Source organism: Rhincodon typus, chromosome 30 (assembly GCF_021869965.1).
Source record: "Rhincodon typus isolate 14 chromosome 30, sRhiTyp1.1, whole genome shotgun sequence".
In the NCBI taxonomy this organism is placed as follows: Eukaryota; Metazoa; Chordata; class Chondrichthyes; order Orectolobiformes; family Rhincodontidae; genus Rhincodon; species Rhincodon typus.
Window position 1 is genome coordinate 36,119,237 of NC_063361.1, and position 20,334 is coordinate 36,139,570.

Here is a 20,334-nt window from a genome sequence, read left to right on the forward strand (position 1 = left end):
ATTGCATCACTGATTGATCAGTCTTAACTTTGCAGACTGTGATCTATTGTAAGCAGCTTGATGTTTGCAAATTAATGGGATTTTAACTTTGTAGCCTAGAAATTTGCTACTATTAGTCGAGTATTCAGTGTCTTTGTATGATGCTCCTTTGTTCACTATTGCTTGTGTCACATTTCCTTTTGCGTTTATAATGCCTCCACTTGAAATAGTGGACATTGGAACGTTATGCAGCTGTTTGTCTCGTAATATCAGCAAATGGCTCTCAGGTTTGTACATTACACAAAGGCAGCATGTTTGACATTCATTGGAACAATGCAGTCAGTCCGACTGAGGTGATTACTTTCTCTTGCTGGGGTCTGCTGTACAGCTTCAATGGCATTTCATCCAACCATGTTGCTGTGTCTAAGTCCTATGTAGTAACTGTGCTGATGTAAACTTAAGGGACCATTTGTGCTAAATCTTTGCTGTGTGTGGTTTCAGAATTTTAATTTTAAAATTAGGAGATTGGGAATGAGATGTGACATCCTGTTGAGGGATGGAAGGGAAAATAGGGTCCTTAATCATTAGAAATTCAGCCTTCAAAAGTAAGCTGTAACCATATGCACTGTTTGACTGTGTTTTCTGCATTGTCAAGGTACCCAAGCCTGAACCTATAATCACAAAGTCTATCTGGTATCTTAGTATAAATTAAAGTATGTAATTTATTGGGTATTTTGTTGTCTGTGTTTTCTCTTTCGGAGTTATAACAGAATTTGAATCAAGGATGGTCAGATTCTTGATCTGGGAGAGTTGAGATTGATCCTTCCTCAAAGCTGCCTGTAGACCTTTAAGAGATACTAATTCTGGAATGAGACTCGGTTGATTTTCTATGGAGCAGCATTCTGGGCTCTTGGCTGTGCCTGTTGACATTATCGACGGACGATAGGTTGAAATGTCATCAAGTGTCCCAAAAAAGTATCTTCACCCAACACATCCTAAACCATTTCACTGGCTAATTAACAGATTATGATTTACCTGAAGCTGAACTCAAAAGAACTGAGAGAAATTGTACCCGAAAAGTGAATTCAGCTCCAAGCATGTCCAGGTCCTGAGACCGTGATTAGGCATTGGTCTCTACTCCCATTTGACAGAGGCTGGAGATGTAATGGCAATGACTGATGTCATTTTTTGTTTACTTTTGAGTGGCATGGGTAATGCTTCAATATGCTGTAATATATATCAATCATTTTGCAAATGAAATATTCAGTCTGTCATGCCTGTTACTTGCAATAGCACCATGTAGCTCCATGTTTTCCATAAATATTTGGGAGAAGGTTTGTGATCACGTACACATTGGCTGGTTTTGTCACGTCCGGAGTTTTTGCATTCAGTGAAAATTCTCTTTTTAACATAATTGTTCACCCAGTAGGCTTTGTGTTCCCAAATCCTCATCAAACAGCCTTAAAACTCAGTCAACTGTTTGTGCTTATTTCTCAAAGGCTGCTTGTTGCCCATTTTGAATTAGAGGAGTTTCAAAACTAGAGGGCATAAGTTTATGGTGAGAGGGGAATCATTTAGAAGGGACCTGAGGGGTAGTTTTTTCAGAGGGTGGTGCATATGTGGAATGCACTGCTAGAGGAAGTGCTAGAAGCAGGTACAGTTGCAACATTTAAAAGATATTTGGACAGGTACATGAATAGGAAAGGTTTAGAGGGATTTGGGCCAAATACAGGCAAATGGGACTAATTTAGTTTGGGAAACCTGGTTGGCATGGACAAATTGGACCGAGGAGTTTGTTTCTGTGCTGTATGTCTCTGACTCTGTGACTCTAATGATTTGGAAAGGATGGTGCTGTTACATGTTCTGATTTATCCATGATGAATCATCAGATATTTCATATATCTGAGAGTGGGGGCAATGTGAATTTAAAGGTTATAGGAGGCTCAAAAGGGTGCATCAACAGGACTATGAAGACACATACGTGAAACACTGGCAGTTATCTACCAGTGCTTCATTATTAACAAAGGGATTTGTATTGAATATTGTTCTTGTTCATTAGGTGAACTTTTCATATCATATGTTGCTGGGAGTCTGACATAGGGAGCTGATTTCATTCTGCTTCTCTTTTTTACTGCTGCTCTCTTCACTCCTTCCTAAGGAACATCAGATCAGAAAGTCGATTCAGGCCATCGAGCCCAGCATTTAATTAGATTGTAGCTGATCATCTAGCTCAATGTCACTTTCCTGCACGTTCCTTGATTGTCATTTGCATTTAGAAATCTACCGGTTTGTATTTTGAACTTGCACAGTGACTGAGCCCCCACCAGCCTGTGACACAAAGTTCCAGTGATTCACCACTTGCTAAGCGAAGATGGTTCTCCTCATCTCAGCCTGAAACAACTTGTTCATTATTCTGACTGTCTCCTAGTTTTAGACAAACACGCCCTCCCTAAACCAAAGCCAGGAAACATTGAAGCCACATCTGTTGAGTCGCACCCTTTACAACGCTTCAGATTTAGATCAAGTTCCTTCCAAATGAGTAGATGGCTTCTGCCTTGACAACAAAACTGGGCAGCAGATTCCAGACACCCACCACCCTCTAGGTGGAAAATATCTAGTCTTTCTACTCATGACCTTGAATTTGTGTTCCTCTGCTTGGGAAGCAAGTTTTGCTTGTCCACTCTATCCAAACACTCATTATTTTCTATACCTTAATAAAGTCACCCCTCAGCTGCCTCTGTTCTAAGAAATATAACTCTAGCCTGTCCAATCTTTCCTTTATGCCTGTAATTCTTGAGCTGTGCCAACATTCCTGCAAGTTTTCTTTGTACTGTCTAGAAAAAGGTGACTAGAACTGAACACAACTCCAGCTGTGGCCTAACCTGTGTCTTGTATAGCATGCAAAGGACCGCACTTTTTCCCTCTAGGTTTATAAACTGGAACGTGCAAGTCAAACTGCTGTTTTGGTAAAAGTACCAGGAGTGTTTTTGCAAACTGAAGAACAAGTGGGACTGTGATGTACGTTCTAGCAGCACCAGATTCTGTTGCTTTTTGAAGGAGTGGGGTACATATTGAGGGAGTGGCACCTTTTTGAGTTAATTAAAAATTCTAAAGGCAACCTTTGGATCGGCCCAGATGTAGCTCAAGTTTCGTTTTATTCAGGATGTGAGAGTATTAATGGCTGGGTCAGCAATTATTGCCTACACCTAATTGTCCTTGAGAAGATGGTGGTGAGCTGCCTTGAACCACTGGATTTGTCCAGTCTATATATTGCCCATGTTACATGCACTTTATAATTTTCTAATTTCTCCTTTGTCCAATATTAGAGTCACCTAACAGTGGAACTAAATAAATCCCATCAATGTTGCTGCCCCTTGCTGATTCTTAGCTGTACCCAAACTGACACACTCCGATTAAAGGTACAAGATTATTCTCTCTTACTAATGTATTAATTCTTGTCCCTTGTTAAGAAAGTTGCCCAGTCTCCTTTTCCCTTTACCTATCATTTCCTAAGTGACAAATATCCTTGATTATTCAGTTCCCGTGATGTTCCTATTGCTGACAGCAAAAGACATTCTTAAATGGTGAGTATGTCCTGAGTTAGTAAATTGTTGAGGCTGCTTTGAACAGCTTCAAATCTATAATGCGCACTTATTTGGTTAAATTATCAATTACTGCCCAGAGGCATTTGACTCATCCCACAATGAACTTATTTTTGCATTGACTACACTTGAGGTGGTCATAGTTTTAATCCATCATACATTTTTACTAAATATGCAGCAAATCTGTAGCTTCAGGTGTATTTTTTTCCTCGCTGTTCTTGGACATTTGTCCTTATAGCAACTTTAAGGATAAAGCTGCTTCAACATTTTGTAAAGTGTAAACACGAAAAGCTGCGTCCTTTTTAGTGGTGATATACCCAGTGATGAAATGTCAAATCATTAGATGGAACAAGGACTGTTGTGCTGGGAAAGCTTCTGGAATTGTCACTTTAACCTTAAAACAAACATTCATAGATTGTTGTCAAGTATCAGGTGTCCTTCTGCAAACTGTCTGCCTTCTAGAGTGTTCTAATTTAATCACTTTGGTGGAGTCCTCCCTTTGAAATGAACAAACCAAGATGAATGTTATGAAAATGAAGTTCTGAAGAAACATCATTGCAGCATTTTTTTGAGAGAAAAACAAGAATTAACATTCTAGTTGATATTCTGAAGGTTCACATCAAACTCAATGTTATCTGAGGGATTTATATTCACTATAGTCTGATTTAACCACAACTTGAGTCATCTAGAGGTTGATTGATTTTACGTAAGATCAATCCTTCACAAAAGCTTAGATTGTTTAACCACTGAAATAGGAAACACTCCTGTTGAATACCAATGGCCTTTTAGCTTTAGGCCCTTCTCGTGAGCAGTAGACTTTTAATAGGTGATAGAAACATGACAGATCATGTGATGGACACTGATGATTGCATAATGTTCAGCACTATTTCGACAACTCAGATACTGAAGCAGTCTATGTTCAAATACTACACGATCTAGACAATATCCAGGCTTGAGCTGACAAATAGCAAGAATGTTTGTGCTATGCAAATGCCAACCATCACCACTAAGCGACAGTCTAACTACTGACCCTTGACATTCAATATTGTTACCATCACTGAATCCCTCACATCCTGGGTGTTATCATTGAGCAGAAAGTCAACTGGACTCACCACACGAATACAATGGCTACATGATCCCCCATAGGCTATTCACCATTTACAAAGCACAAGTGAGGAGCATGATAGAATACTCCCCACTTGCCTGGATGAGTGCAGCTCCAACAAGAAGCTTGATACCATCCAGGACAAAGCAACCTGCTTGATTGGCACTATATCCACAAGCATTCACTCCTTCCACCGACACTCAGTAGCAAACGATGTATGTCATCTACAAGCTTCACTGCAGAAATTCACTAAAGTTCCTCAAACAGCGCCTCCTATCTAGAAGGACATGGGCAGCAGATACATGGAAATACTGCCACCTTCAATTCTCCTCTGAGCTATTCACCATTCTGTCTTTCAGACATATCACTATTCCTTCATTGTCGCTGGGTCAAAATCCTGGAATTCTCTCCTTAATGGCATTGTGAGTCAACCCACAGCAGATGGACTGCAGCGGTTGAAGAAGACAGCTCATCACATTCTCAAGGGCAAATTGGAATGGACAATAAATGCTGACCAGCCAGTGATGCCCACTTCTACATGTTAAAATAGTTAGTTATTCAAGTGTTTGACTTTTTGTGGGCTCAGAAGAGAAAGTCATCCATTTGTATCCTAATATATATTTTAAAAAAAAGTCTGATAATCAGACTGTTCTGGATTCCTTGCTTCTGATACTCTAGTCATTTTTCTCAAAAACCAGAAAAGAATTAGGTAGACTGCCAGAATATGAAGACACTGCCATGTTTGCCTTTTAAGAGCAAGGATGCTGTAAAGGCCTTTACAAACCCCCTGGTCTGATTCCAAACTCCAAGTGTATCTATACAGAAATATGACAACCTTCTACAAAGTCTCAATTGTGCAGTTTGCCGACCTGCTTAATATTCATTTCATTATAGGACTCCAGAACAGTCTGATTATCAGACTTTTTTTAAATATGTTAGGATACAAATGGATGACTTTTTCTCTTCTGAGCCCACAAAAAGTCAAACACTTGAATAGCTAACTATTTTAACATGTAGAAGTGGTTTAACGCCTTTTGTACTAGTGTTAAACCAATGTACTATTTTCTTTAACTTATATCTGTTTTGGGTGTGTGGTGTGTGACGTGTGACGTGTGACTCTGGGTGTGAGAATAATCATTTTTATCTTAAACCCCTGAAAGTCTGCTGCACGTTCTTTAAATTGATCACACGTTAAAGGGAACTTACAAATAAACATCTATATTTCCAAAACAGCAACACTGTGGCAAGTAAGGAAAGAGATTTGGAAGTTTAAATTTCTTTCTCCTCTCCTGTCTATGATAGTAGTGTCAATCACTGATCTAGTGCCAGCGGCAGAAGCCTTGGGATTCTTGGTTCAGCTTCCGTCTCAGTAGAACAGAATGGAGATGTTCCACAAAGTGGTCATCCAGTGTATGTTGTCTCGCCACTGTAAAAGGACACTGCATTGTTAGCAGCATTGTAATAAACTAGAATAAAGAGTAAAAAGGTGCGCTCAAAGATGCATGTAAGTGCAAATTCTTTTCAATTCCAATATCCATGCACTTGTTCTCCCTTCTACGTTTTAAAATGCAGTCACTGGTGTGGAAAACAAGGCAAGAGTTTAAGAACATAAAAACATAAGAACTAGGAGCAGGAGTAGGCCATCCGGCCCCTCGAGGCTCAGCTCCACTTACCCATAACCCTTAAATCCTTTACTGTTCAAAAATTTATCTAGCCTTGCCTTAAACACGTTCAGCGAGGTAGCTTCAACCGCTTCACTGGGCAGGGAATTCCACAGATTCACAACCCTTTGGGTGAAGAAGTTCCTCCTGACCTCAGTCCTACATCTGCTTCTCTTTATTTTGAGGCTATGCCCCCTAGTCCTAGTTTCCCCTGCTAGTGGAAACAACCTCCCTGCCTCCACCTTATCTATTCCCTTCATAATCTTATATGTTTCTATAAGATCTCCCCTTATTCTTCTGAATGCCAGTGAGTATAATCCCAGCCTACTCAGTCTCTCTTCATAATCCAAACATCTCAACTCTGGAATCAACTGAGTGAATCTCCTCTGCACCCCCTCCAGTGCTAGTATATCCCTTCTTAAGTAAGGAGACCAAAACTGCACACAGTACTCCAGGTGTGGCCTCTCCAGGACCCTATACAGCTGCAGCATAGCCTCCCTGTTTTTAAACTCCATCCCTCTAGCAATGACAGACAAAATTCCATTTGCCTTTTTAATTACCTGCTGCACCTGCAATCCTACTTTTAGCGATTCATGCACAAGGACACCTAAGTCCCTCTGCACAGCAGTGTGCTGCAATTTTTTACCATTTAAAACATAGTCCATTTTGGTGTTATTCCTACCAAAATGGATGACCTCACACTTATCAACATTGTACTCCATCTGCCAGACCTTTGCCCCCTCACTTAGACTATCAATATCCCTCTGTAGACTTTCAGTGTCTTCTGCACATTTTGCTCTACCACTCAACTTAGTGTCATCTGCAAATTTTGACACACCACATTTAGTCCCCAACTCCAAATCATCTATGTGAATTGTAAACAATTGTGGTCCCAACACTGATCCCTGAGGCACAACACTAGCCACTGACCGCCAACCAGAAAACACCCATTTACCCCTAGTCTTTGCTTTCTACTAGTCAACCAATCCTCTATCCATGCCAATACATTACCTGTAATACCGTGCAACTTTATCTTGTGTATCAACCTTTGGTGTGGCATGTCAAATGCCTTCTGGAAATCCAGATACACTACATCCACAGGTTCCCCATTGTCCACCATGCAAGTAATGTCCTCAAAGAATTCCACCAAATTAGTTAAACATGACCTACCCTTCATGAATCCATGCTGGGTCTTCCCAATGGGAGAATTTATATCCAGATGTCTTGCTATTTCTTCCTTAATGATAGATTCAAGCATTTTCCCCGCTACCAAAGTTAAGCTAACTGGCCTATAGTTACCTGCTATTTGTCTACTTCCTTTTTTAAACAGTGGCATCACATTGGAAAACAGCCAATCTGCGGGAACCACCCCAGAGTCCAGTGAATTTTGGTACATAATTACCAGTGCATTTGCTATTTCCCCATCACCTCTTTTAGTACCCTAGGATGCATTTGATCAGGGCCAGGAGACTTGTCTACCTTTAGCCCCGTTGTGATAATGATCGTTTCTAGGTCCTCACCTGCTATAATCTTCTTGCCATCAGTTTTTGGCATCTTATTTGTGTCTTCCACTGTGAAGACCGACACAAAATAACTGTTTAATGCCTCAGCTATTTCCTCATTCCCAGTTATTAAATTGGCCTTCTCATTCTCTAAATGACCAGTGTTTACCTTCGCCACACTTTTATGATTTACATATTTATAGAAACTTTTGCTGCCTGTTTTTATATTTTGAGCCAGTTTACGCTCATAATCTAACTTACTTTTCTTTATAACTTTTTTTTTTTGGCTTTCTGTTGGCCTTTAAAGATTTCCCAGGCTACTAGTTTCCCACTACTCTTTGCTTTTTCGTATGTGTTTTTTAAAAATCTGATACTTTGCTTTATTTCCTTAGACATCCATGGCTGACTATTTCTTTTCCTACAATTCTCCAATCTATCCTCGTAACTTGTACCTAATCCCTGTAACCATTGTCCGAAATCAGGTTCTGAAGAAGCATTACTGGGAAACGTGAAGGAGGCAGGTTCAACTGAGCCTTTCAAGATGGCTTTCGATTTGGTTTTTGAACTGTAATGATGGGATTTAGGGAAAAGGCTGGAGACTGGCACTAGATAACAGAACCAGTGCAGGTATGATGAGCCGCATGGCTTCCCTCTGCATGCGAAATAATTCCATCAAGTCATACTGGACTTAAAACGTTAATGTTGATTTGATTTTATTTGTTGTCATGTGTTTTTTGTTACAAAATATAGTGAAAAGTGTTGTATAGTGTCATCTTAAAGACACAAAAATAAACCTGAATATAAAGGCAGAAAAATACAGTGTTCAACTTTATAGTCTTTCTTGTTGAGTGTTCTGTCATGGACCATGGACCCAGTAGCCAGGCACGAGTCCTCTTCATCTCACCTCCACTGTTGCCCTCGCTGGATTTTGCCAATGCAGACACCACCAATGCCACCAGATACCACATCGTCTCAAGCTCGTCTCCACCGCTGCTATGAGTCCTTCAGGCCCACCTCACCGATGCAGCCGCTGCCACTGGGTCTTGTACTGGACCCAAACTCACCTCTGCGGCAGCAGCCATGAGTCGGCATGACCCGTTTCTCTCTGCAGATGCTGCCAGGCTTGCTGTGTCGCTCCAGGACTTTGTGTTTGTTTCAGATTTCCAGTATTTCAGTTTTACTTGCAAATATCTTCTCCACTCTCTCGAATGCCTTCACATCATTAACAAAGTATGGCATCTAGAACTGGTCATAACACTCTAGCTAACGTCTAAATAGTGTCTTATCAAAAGGTTAAATGGGCGTTAGTCAGAGAAGTCTTCTACACAAAAAAAGGCCCTTCAGCCCATTGAGTCCATGCTGGACAAAACTAACCAGCTAACTATTCTGATTCCATTTTCCAGCACTTGGCGCATAGCTTTGTAGGCCCTGACATTTCTTAAATGTTACGAGTGTTTCTCCCTTACAGGCACTGAGTTGCAGATTCCTACTGCCCTCTGAGTGAACCAATGTCACCTCACACCCCCTTATAGACCTCCTGCCTCTTAGTTTCATGCAATGCCCCCCCCTTTGATCTCTCCACCAACTTTCTCCTGTTTATGCCCCTCAGTTTTAAACATCTCAACAACGTGTCACCCCTCAGCTACAAGGGCAACCAGCCAAGTTCGAGCCAGTTTGAGGCCCGTTGACTGAAGGAGTTGCCACTGGATCCACGAAGCTTCGAGCGCGGTCGGGAAAGAGTGCGCGGAAATGACTGACACATGGACGCAGAGTCTGATTACGCTATGGCGGGGCGGGGCCACACGCCTCCAAAATGATTAACGTAAGACCGCAGCATCCGATGACGCTGTGCAAACGAAAAGGCTAATAGAATTAGGGCGGGAGCACAGGGTACCAAAAGTGATGACGCAGGAACGCAGATTCCTATGACGTTAACATAAGCGGAGGTACAGAACACCAAAATTGATGACGTTGGAGCGCAGATTCCGGTAACGCGTACAGAGGGGAGGTCCGGGGCCGTTGGCGGTTGGGCAGCGTGATGGCGGCGGCCCCGGGCCCGGGAGGGGACGACGGCGATGGCGAGGCCGATGTGTTCGAGTCGAGGACCCATTGCCTGGAGCTGTCGCGCCGCCAGAACGAGCAGAGAAAGCGCGGCTTGTTCTGTGACCTAACTCTGTCGGTGGGAGGCCGCGAGTTCCGCGCCCACCGCTCGGTGCTGGCCGCCGCCACCGAGTACTTCGAGCCGCTGCTGGGCGGCAACTTCGAGGAATCCCGCTCCGAGCGGGTGGAGATGCGCAAGTGGAGCACGGAGCCCGGGCCTGACCCCGACACCGTTGAAGCCGTCCTCCAGTTTATGTACACCGGCTCCATCCGCGTGTGCACCGGCACCGTCCATGAGGTCTTGGAGCTGGCCGACAGGTGAGGGCGGAGCTGCACTCCAATTGGTCCGGTGGTAGGAGTGATCCACTGCCATTGGCCCGGGAGAGGAGTGATCCACTTCCATTGGCCGAAGGGGGAAGAGTGACCCACTCCCATTAGTCGTGGCGGGGAGAGTGTGGTCCACTCCCATTGGCAGTGGGGGGAAATCAACGCCCGTTGGCGGTGGTGGGGGAGTGGGTGATCCGCACTTGGTGGGGAAGGTGGTGATCCACTCGTGAAGGGAACAGGGGATCCACTTCCATTGATAATGGCGATGGGGGTGATCTACCCATGTTGGCAGTAGGGGAAGTGGTGATCCACCCACATTGGCGGCAAGGGTGAAATCCACTCCCGTTGGCAATGGGGGAGGGGTGATCCACCCCCATTGGCAGCGGTGGTGGTGATCCACTCCCATTGGCAGGGGGAGAGGAGTGATCCACCTCCAGTGGCGGTGGGGAAGGTGGATGGTCCACTCCCATTGGCGGCAAGGGTGTGATCCACTTACATTGGCGATGGGGGATCCACTCCTATTGGCAGGGAGTCCACGCCCTTTGGTGGTAGTGGGGGGATCCACTCCTGTTGGTGGGGGAAGGGGATCCACTCCTGTTGGTGGTGGGGATCCACTCCCATCGGCCCAGGGTGCAGAGTGATCCACTCCCATTGGCCCGGGAAAAGGGAGTAATCCGTTCCATTTAGTTGGGTGAGGGGTGATGCGTATCAACTGACATGGGTTTTGATGAGGGTTTATCTATTCCCACTGGTTGAGGAGATGGATACACTTGCGTTTGGCTGGGGAGGTTAACACTCATCCCCTTGCTGGGAAGATTCTGCCTCAATCATCTAGGAATCAGACAGGATAATCCACACCCAATTATCAGGATGAGGGGATTCCCCCCCACCCCCCGTTGCCATTGGAATGATTGGTGCACTCTTGAGGGTGGAGATCTACAACCATTGCCTAGGGTGGTAGATCCGCACCTATTAGCCAAGGGGTGTGCATTTGGGAGGCATTCACTCCCATTGGCCAGAGAAGGGCAACACCCACTCCAATTGGTAGGGGGACGAACTTATTGAGGGAATTCACTTCTATCGGTTGGGTGATCCACAATCATTGGGAATCTACTCCCATTGGGGAAAGGTTGGTTCACACCCATTGATCAGAAAGAGGGGTCATTTGACATCTGTTGGCTGGTAGGGGGTGGGGTGGGAAGCGTATAAACTAGGAGCAGTTAACCCGTCGCGCTTGCTCTGTGAGTCACTAAGATCATGGCCAATCTGTTTGTGTTTTGAATTCCATATTTTCATCTACCCCTGATAACCATTGATCCCCTGCATAACAAAAATCCATCTTGTTCTACCTTAAAAATATTCAATGAACTTACTACCTCCATCTTCCAGGATGGAGAGTTACAAAGTCACACAACTCTCTGACAGAAAAAGTTCCTTATTTTTTGTTCTAAAGGTGGCCCCTAATTTTAATATGATGTCACTAGTTCTGTACTCATTTGCGAGGAGACATACTTTTCACATCCACCTCGTCAAGATCATTCAGGATATTGTATACTTCAATCAAATCACCTGTCATTCTTCTAAACTCCAGACTCATTCACTAGTGTGGGATGGAGAGACAGTCTGAAATGTAACGATTTCACACCACTTGTGCAATATCCATTGTGTCTTCCTACTTCATGAGTAAGTTTTGTTAAACTGTCTTCTTTGTGGCATTTTGCCAAATACCTCCTTACAAAACCAAAGAGACATCTATTATAGTCTTTTCATTAGCCTTCACTGTTGGTATATAACCTAGATGCCTTTTCCAAACAATGTGATCTAACTCTGTGGATTTCATTAGAACAAGCAATTGAAGATGGTAAAACACTTTGCAGGATGAGTACAATAGCAGATGAGGTACAGCCGAATGTCCTCAGGTTGACTGTATTAATCTGGGTAGCATTGTTTAAAGTTAAGCTGTACAGGACCAAGGATGAGCACCCCTGTGCCTATGTGGGTGTAGATTGGGAAGCTATTTGAGTTGAGAGGTTTGTTATATAATTGTTAGGGCAAGAGGGGATAGTGCATAGGAATATTGTGACAGAAGCATTTGAGGAGCATGGAATATCAAAGGCACCAGACAAGGAATCAGTCATCATATAGGACATTTGTACTGCTCTGCAAATTTGAGGCAGTTTTATTTTTGATGGAAGTGATTCTGTGGTGTAATGTTGATGTTTGTTTTTTTCCAAAATTGGGATTAAAGAGTGAGTGTGTGCCTCAGCTTGGATGCTATGGAAAGATCTGTACAGGCTACATTTTGCACACTGGCTGTAAACGAATCACTGCCAGAATTGAACAGTAGCATCTATGCAGAAGCTAAACACATCTTAGTATTAGGTAGCCAACACTCACCACTCTCTTTTCCAAGCCGTCCAGTTTACTTGGCACTAATTTCTTGTTATATTTCTGGTCCTGTTTCAGAAGATATGGAATGAAACTGCTTTGGTTAATTGACTCATATTCATGCAATATGGAGTTTTTGTGGTAACTTTTTAATTTAAAAATGTAAAACATGTAGTGCATTTTAGTTTTCAAATGTAACTGCCACTAATAGAGAGTACATGATTTTCCAAAAGTGCCATTTCCTTGTTTCAGGTTCCTCTTGCTGCAGCTGAAGGAATTCTGTGGGGAGTTTCTAAAGAAAAAGCTGAATCTCACCAACTGTGTGGCAGTTCACAGTTTGGCCCACATGTACTCCCTGGACCAGCTGGCTTTGAAGGCCGCAGACATGATCCGCAGGGACTTCTCCAAGGTGGTACAGGATGATGAGTTCTACACACTGCCTTTTCACCTGGTCAGGGACTGGCTGTCAGACTCTGAAATCACAGTGGACTCTGAGGAAGTTCTTTTTGAGGCTGTGGTGAAGTGGGTGCAACGGAATCCAGAGGAGAGGGAAAAGCACTTTGAGGAGCTATTTCAGCTATTGCGGTTGCCTCAGATGAAGCCCACATACCTAACCCGAATCATCAAATCTGAGCGGCTTGTGGCTGATAATGCCAGCTGCCTCAGACTTGTTTCAGAAGCAGTTGAAGGTCATGCATTAAGGTCGGAAAATCTTCAGCCTGCCAACCTGGAGAACTGGGCATCCCAGGTTGTGTCATTCCAGCCTCGTTTTGGACAGAACATGGACATCATCATGGTAGTGGGTGGTGTGTCGGAGGGTGGAGATTATCTGAGTGAGTGTGTAGGGTATTTCATTGATGAAGATCGATGGGTGAATCTTCCCCACATTCACAACCACCTGGACGGCCATGCTATGGCCATCACGGATTCTCACGTGTATGTGGCCGGCTCCATGGAACCTGGATTTGCAAAGACAGTGGAGAGATACAGCCCAAACAGAAACAGCTGGGAGCAGGTTAGCAACCTGATCACAAGAAAGCATTCCTTTGGGCTGTCAGCAGTTAAGCAGAATTTGTACAGTATTGGGGGACATGGGAACTTTAGCCCAGGGTTCAAAGATGTTGACGTATATGAACCTGATCAGGATAGATGGCACCACCTGGAATCAGCTCCCAAAATATTACGTGACGTTAAAGCTATCAGTGTGGAAGATCGTTTTGTGTACATCACTGCTCGCACCCCTGTGGACACCGATAACGAAGATGGATTGGAGACTATAAATGCAAAGTATGATACTGACACAAGGCAGTGGCAAGATGTGGAATCTCTGCCACTGCTTGATAACTACTGTGCCTTCCAGATGGCTATTGCAACAACAAATTTTTACCACACAGCTTCCTGCTGCCCCAAATGTTACCCTGTGACAGATAGTGAAGCAAAGCAGAAAATCTCTAACATGACAGCTGATGAAATCTTGGAGAGCTTGCCCCCCGAAGTGTTGAGTATTGAGGGGGCGGCGATTTGCTATTTCCGTGATGATGTATTCATAATTGGCGGCTGGAAGAACAGTGATGACATGGACAAACAGTATCGGAAGGAGGCGTACCGTTATTGCTCAGAGAGGAAACGCTGGATGCTGCTGCCTCCCATGCCCCAACCACGATGCCGGGCAACTGCTTGCCACGTGAGGATACCTTACAGGTACCTGTATGGAGTTCAGAGATACCCAATGCCACAGAACCTAGCCAGACAGCGAGAGCGGCTGCAGCAGATGCAGCAGTTACATCGACGATCGCTAAGCCTCAGGCGGCAGCTGCAACCTCAAGTCGAATGTTAACCAGAAGCACTTCTGGAGGTGAGGGTTGGCTGAGGAACCCTCTCAAACCTCCTCCCAATGAACATTCCAAGTCCAACTCCACAACTAAATATAATTTGGAGGACAGTGCTTACTAGAAATCCTGGCCCTCCAAAAATTAATCTGCTATAACAATACAAATTGTAATGCAGTTGAAAGTGGAACCAATTTACTAGGGCAGATCATAATCTTCACACTCCACTGATCAATAATGGAAATAAGCTTTGGTGTCGCACCCAAACGGGTAGACTCAGTCATCAAATGAAACTTGAGCTTGTTACATTTTTCTTTTGCATGATCTCACTTTCTTTCTCCAACCATCTATCTCTGGGTGATACTGTGCAACAAGAGAAATGTTCTGAGAGCTATGGAGTTAAACCATTTGCAGGCTGGTGCACTGCATCCAAGTTCCTGGATTTCTCTTTCAGAGATGTTGCCTCTTTTACGTCACACTCAGTCCCCAGCCAAGTGGTGGATTGAGTACCATGTATTTCAAAATAATGTCTTGTCTTATTGTATATGTAACCTTCCTTTTTTTTTAATTTCTCCTCCATCCCTTGTTGGGACCAAATTTTACTACTTATTCCTTTAACCTGATATTTACTTAAGTTTGCAAAAATAATCAAATGTCTTTGTTAGGGAATGGGAGGGAAGTTGTTCTGTTGAGCCATATTAATTTCCAGGTGCCACTTGATCATGTGGACATCCCCATTACTGTTAACTCCTCTGTGGTTGCAACAGCTTATATCTGTTTTGGTCAAAAACTACAATTATAGAGGACTAGGGGGCCAGTCTAGTGCATGATGCCTGGGAGCACATAGCACCAATCCATGGAGGAACCTAAAACTTGCATGGGGAACAGTAAGAGAAAATTTGCTGGACTAAACTTAATTCAAATAGCAGAACTGACAATTTGCCCCGAATTTTCCAATCATGACCTATTAAACAGAATGCTCAATAATTGGAAAACTTAAGCTAGGTACCAACCAGCATAGGATTCCCTAAGCACTTTGGTTGTCGCAGAAAGCACTTTAAACTGATGTTTGTTAATTTGATGCACATAGTGAGCACCATGCTTTCATACTACATTACCATTAAACCTCCTAGAGGTAATTTCCATTTTAAACAACCATTTAAAAGTACTTACCGTTATGTCAAGCTGTGCTTTTTATTTGTGTGCGACAGATCAGTCACTACTGATTCACTGCTCCAGGAATCTGCTACCTGGCTTTCTGGGGTTTGATTACACCTCATTTTTGGTTTACAAATTGGGCTGTACAGGAACGAGCTTGGCTTTCTATTAAAGGGCCTAGCAGAATTACACTCAAATAGTTTTTGCTTGGACAGGCTACCTGAGTGATTGCCCATGAATGATTATTTATGGACCCTTGTGTCTTTTCTGTTTCTCGTTACTTCCTACAGTGCATCACAGTTTTGAGTTATGGTCCAATCAGTTTATATATATATTATTTAGGATTCAGTAGTATTCGTGTGTTACATTTCATTCAGCTCTTGTATCCTTTTCTAACTGATCAAAACTCTGTGCAGACATCTGAACTCATGAGCTGTTGAAGATGAAACTTTATTCTCCATGCTTTTCCTTGCTCTGTATGATGGACGAGGAGAAACTGCCTGTCCGACCAACTGATGTGCACCCTTTTTAAGTACCTTGCTCTGAACAGTTACTGTAGTTAATCATCTAGAAGCTATTGAAATACAAGGATTTTAAATAGTTCCTTATCATATCATTTAGTTTCTAAGGCATAATGAGAACCAGTGTATGGAGTATAGCTTTAGTTGCAGTCTCTAACTTGGTGCTGTCACTTTGTGTTTTGTATGTGTGTGTGTGCTGTGTATCAACGTACTGATTTGCACAACCATTGGGTTCTGAGATGTGTTTCCCTGTATAGTTTATATGTTTTCAAATCTTTTTGTGAAACTATCCTCAAAGGAAGGAAAGTCTTAAATTTAAACTAGCCAGCATAATTTCTGTATCAGAAGTCAGTTTATTTTAAATGTAAATGGTTCAAGTAGAATTAATTCGTATTTTGTAAACGTATTTATAAGGTGACTTGGCAAAGAAGTGTTAATGTGCCTTTGTTTTGTGGACATGGGCCATTCTTTCACCAGTCTGGCTGATGTTTCAGGGGAGTACGTCCTGCTGGTGGCACACTGCTTGCTCATTTCCCTATTTTCCTAAGTGAATCTGTTACAAACTCATTGCAGTATGTGATTGGTGATGACGTAATGTTTGTTCATAGCAACTGGTTTTCAAAACTGAAGGTTTTTTGTGCTGCACCACTCATCCTTTTTAATGAGAGCCTTGGGCCTTTCGTAGCAATGTATCACTGAAAGCGAAACAAAATCAGAATTTGCTGGAAAAGCTCAGCAGGTCTGACAGCAACTGTGAAGAGAAAGCAGAGTTAATGTTTCGAGTCTAGTGACCCTTATTCAGAACAAGTGTTCTAAAGAAGGATCACTGGACTTGAGACATTAACTCTGCTTTCTGTCCACAGGTGTCGCCAGACTTGCCGAGTTTTTCCAGCAGTTCCTGATTTTGTTTCTCATTTCCAGAATCTGCAATTCTTTTTGGTTTTTTGTTTGAACACTAAAAGTGGGCTGACACCAAGCAACCAGGTTTCATGCTGCTAGTATTTCAATGTTCCAATTATAAATTGAATAAGGACCATCCGTATTCTCCAGTAGTCACAACCCGAGACATGATCAGCCCATGTGCCTGTTTTAGGGTAAGACTAGACTTTAGCATTGTGATATATTTGGTTTGTCTGATACTGGAAATCTGAACTATTTTTGTTTGCCCTTCACTGCTAGTGGCTTGCCTGTATCCATAGAATGCTCTCCACATTTATGGATCAGTTTGAAAGGACAGGTTCTGTAATTACACTGCTCAGCCAATAAGCAATTGCACAGACAATATTAAAAAAATTCATGTGCCATACCTTATACTTAACTGAAAACCTAGATCTCTTTGGCAGTTTTATGCACAGTTTTAATTTGAGAGATCCTGAACTTGGATCTCTTCCTTCTTGCAGTAACACGTTCATATCATCAGATACATAAAGCCATCCAGAGGTAATGCTGGTGATATAGTTGAGGGCGGGTAATTCAGATGGTTTCACTCACTGAAATGTGGCCTGTTGGATGGTAAATTTCTGCCCTTAGAAATACAAGAGCATTGTCCACACAACTGATTAAAGTCAAATGTTCTGACTCCGTCAACCGGACTTGTGCTGTGCAAAGGTAAGGTTGTGAGGCAAAGGAGAAAGACACCAACTGCATTTGCCCAACCTCAGTTATCATTGTTTTGTGTGGTATGAGGCTGTGGTATCATTGTTTTACTGAAATTCTCTGTGCTAATCAGATGTTTTATTTTTAGATTCAATACATGCAGTGTCACAAGCAACGGTAAGTGATACATCTGCATGGTTTAACAGGAGAGGTGTTTTGCCTGATTAAGCATGGGGCACTAAACACAATGGACATGTTGTGATGTACCTCACTTTATAATCCCAAATGAAGTTCAAGCTGTAGTAAGAATATGTTTTCCTCAGGTGTGACCTTCAGCATGAAACTTCGCTGCCTGCAAACAGTCCAGTGTGGTGGCCTTTGCCATTTATTACACTCACATTGTATTGTGACATAGATTTGAAAAAAATCTTGATTTTTAATGTCTTTCACATCTCAGAAATGCCTCAAAGCATTTCATGTTCAAATTTGGAAAGAATTTTAATTGTTTTGTTGAAAAGGTGCTGTCATGGAGTATACTGCAAGATCCCAATAACAAGCATCAGTTGAAAGGCCAGTTCATTGGTGATCAAAACCATGCTGTCCTTGATTTTAATGCCCTTTGGTGTTGGAAACCTTGGGTATCACCTTATTAGGAGTGAGCATTGCATAAATTGTTAGCTGTGCTGATTTGATGCAACTCTAGGTACGCTCCAGATGCTCCTCCAATGTCTTTGATGGTTAACATCAATAAAGTATGCTAATGGCACCAAATTGTGAACACTCTTGGTATTTGGTATTTTGTACATTCCTGTGATCTTGTGTGCAAGTTAACCCAGCAGGGGTAGATCCACTCTTCTCACACACAAAATAATGAGATGTACTGAACCTGGCCTGAGCTAGTGAGAATATTAGAATGACCCTTTTTAAATTCCTAAATAATTTACCCCCGTTAATATGCATATTACTATTGAATCTTTGGATATTTTAACAATGACATAATTTGGTGCTCTATGGGCTGCCTCTCTGGACAGTTTTTGTTTAATGTGCTTTTAAATTTATTAATAAGCAACAAAATACTTAATATGGATATGCATGCTGCTAGTATTTCCCATTTTGCTGTTCTGAAGTGCACAATTACCAGAGCCAGTACTTAGTATGTATGCTGGGAGAGGGGACAGTGTGATGGCTACCAGTTATGTTTGGCTGACTGCAATCTCCAGCAGAAACCAATTTCTTTCATTAGTTTATTGATTTTCTTTTTCCTTTGCAGATCTGTACTTTCTTAAAAATGGTTTTTGTTACTCAACCCTTTCTTGCTTATTTAACCCCCATCATTTGTCAAAAACGTGTTCGAGAATGAGCCAAGATGCACATAATTTCAAGCAGCTCTGATATCACTACCTATGTTTGTGTATGTGTTTATGAATGAGCAAGCTGTCTAGGATTTTTTCTCCCTCTCCCTAAGGATAAGGAGTGTTTTGTAGTGAGAGAAGACTGAGGTAAGGAAAGAGTTTGAATTCTGACGCATGTTGTAGTTTGAACGAAGAGCAGTGTGCTGTCTAGTATTCGGGCATAAGTCCATTCCACTTTACCATCAGTATTGTTCCTGTTGCCTTTTTTTTAAAAAAAAAGTTTTGCCTAAATAAATAGGATTTGTTTTCCCCCAACACTTTGATTGCACTTGTGCAGCTAGCTGGGCATAGTGTGATTGTGACTTGCATTGAAGAGGAGATGGTGATAGCAGAGTATGCATTTGCCTGCCTGACATCAGTTGGAATACTAACCAGCAAGGTTGTCAGGACTTAATTTGGTGTAATGTGTGTATGCATGTGTAGCAATGTGATACTCACCCACTCTTGTTTTTCTAAAATATAATACAGTAGCTTGTTAATAAAAGAAGAGTTTAAGTTTACCACAAATATGTGTGTTTGCTTTCTATAGGGATGGGGTACTGGCAGTGTGGTATGCACAGTTGATATAATAGAATAAATTCCAGCTATCTGAGTCACCATCGTAGCTGCAATATGATTAATATAGGTCAGATTATCAACTTGTTGCAAGTTGGGCCATGTTTGTGCAAGAACAAGAGTGTGAAACACACACGTTTATACAGAGTTGCAAGATCTATACAATGGGACCGCTATTTCCCCCAACTCTCAATCCTCTCCTTAATTGTGATGATCCTTTTGGAAGTTGCTGGTAAGACCAGCTTTTCATGCTCATCCTTGTTGCCTTTGAGAACTTGTACTGAATTGCCTTCTTGAATTCAGTGGGATGAACTGCAAGACCAAACTCAAAGGGCAGTTAAAACTCAGCAATGTTGCTGTAGTTCTGGAGCCACACACAAGCCATGCTGATAGCAGACTAGAATCCCTACACCATGAAAGCAAGCTATTTGGCCCATCGAGTCCACACTGACCCCCTGAAGAACATCCCACCCAGACCCACCCCATTTCTGTAACCCCGCGTTTCTCATGGCCAATCCACCTAGCCCGTATCTTTGGACTGTGGGAGGAAAACTGAGCACCCGGAGGAAACCCACACAGACACAGGGAGAATGTGCAAA

The 20,334-nt window shown here is 42.5% G+C and overlaps 3 protein-coding genes across 4 annotated transcripts in view; all 3 read left to right on the forward strand.

Annotated features, from left to right (window-relative positions):
- The window catches only part of LOC109923652 (endoplasmic reticulum protein SC65-like), a 149,748-nt gene that overhangs the window by 11,421 nt on the left and 117,993 nt on the right, over positions 1-20,334 (forward strand). The gene's annotated exons all lie outside the window — the stretch shown is intronic.
- klhl11 (kelch-like family member 11) lies at positions 9,888-19,680 on the forward strand. 2 transcript variants are annotated; one of them, XM_048614577.1, is made up of 3 exons: positions 9,888-10,267; positions 12,917-14,519; positions 17,917-19,680. In XM_048614577.1, exons 1-2 carry the CDS (start codon positions 9,888-9,890, stop codon positions 14,499-14,501), a joined length of 1,965 nt encoding a protein of 654 aa, XP_048470534.1. In that variant the 3' UTR covers positions 14,502-14,519; positions 17,917-19,680. The 2 variants fall into 2 exon arrangements, with proteins under 2 accessions (XP_048470534.1, XP_020373557.1); XM_020517968.2 differs by having other exon boundaries at positions 12,917-19,680.
- Positions 10,159-20,334, forward strand: part of LOC109926648 (cytosolic 5'-nucleotidase 3-like) — a 60,500-nt gene continuing 50,324 nt past the window's right edge. Inside the window, exons 1-2 of the mRNA XM_048614579.1 lie at positions 10,159-10,267; positions 17,917-17,945. Of these exons, the coding sequence (XP_048470536.1) occupies positions 10,243-10,267; positions 17,917-17,945 (54 nt within the window). The 5' untranslated portion in view covers positions 10,159-10,242. The remainder of the gene's footprint in view (positions 10,268-17,916; positions 17,946-20,334) is intronic.

Bases quoted from the DNA above. Each gene is read 5' to 3' on its own strand.
- klhl11 (XM_020517968.2), top strand. From the start codon at position 9,888: ATGGCGGCGGCCCCGGGCCCGGGAGGGGACGACGGCGATGGCGAGGCC. The intron at 10,268-12,916 runs GTGAGGGCGGAG...TCCTTGTTTCAG, and splicing joins GTCTTGGAGCTGGCCGACAG to GTTCCTCTTGCTGCAGCTGA.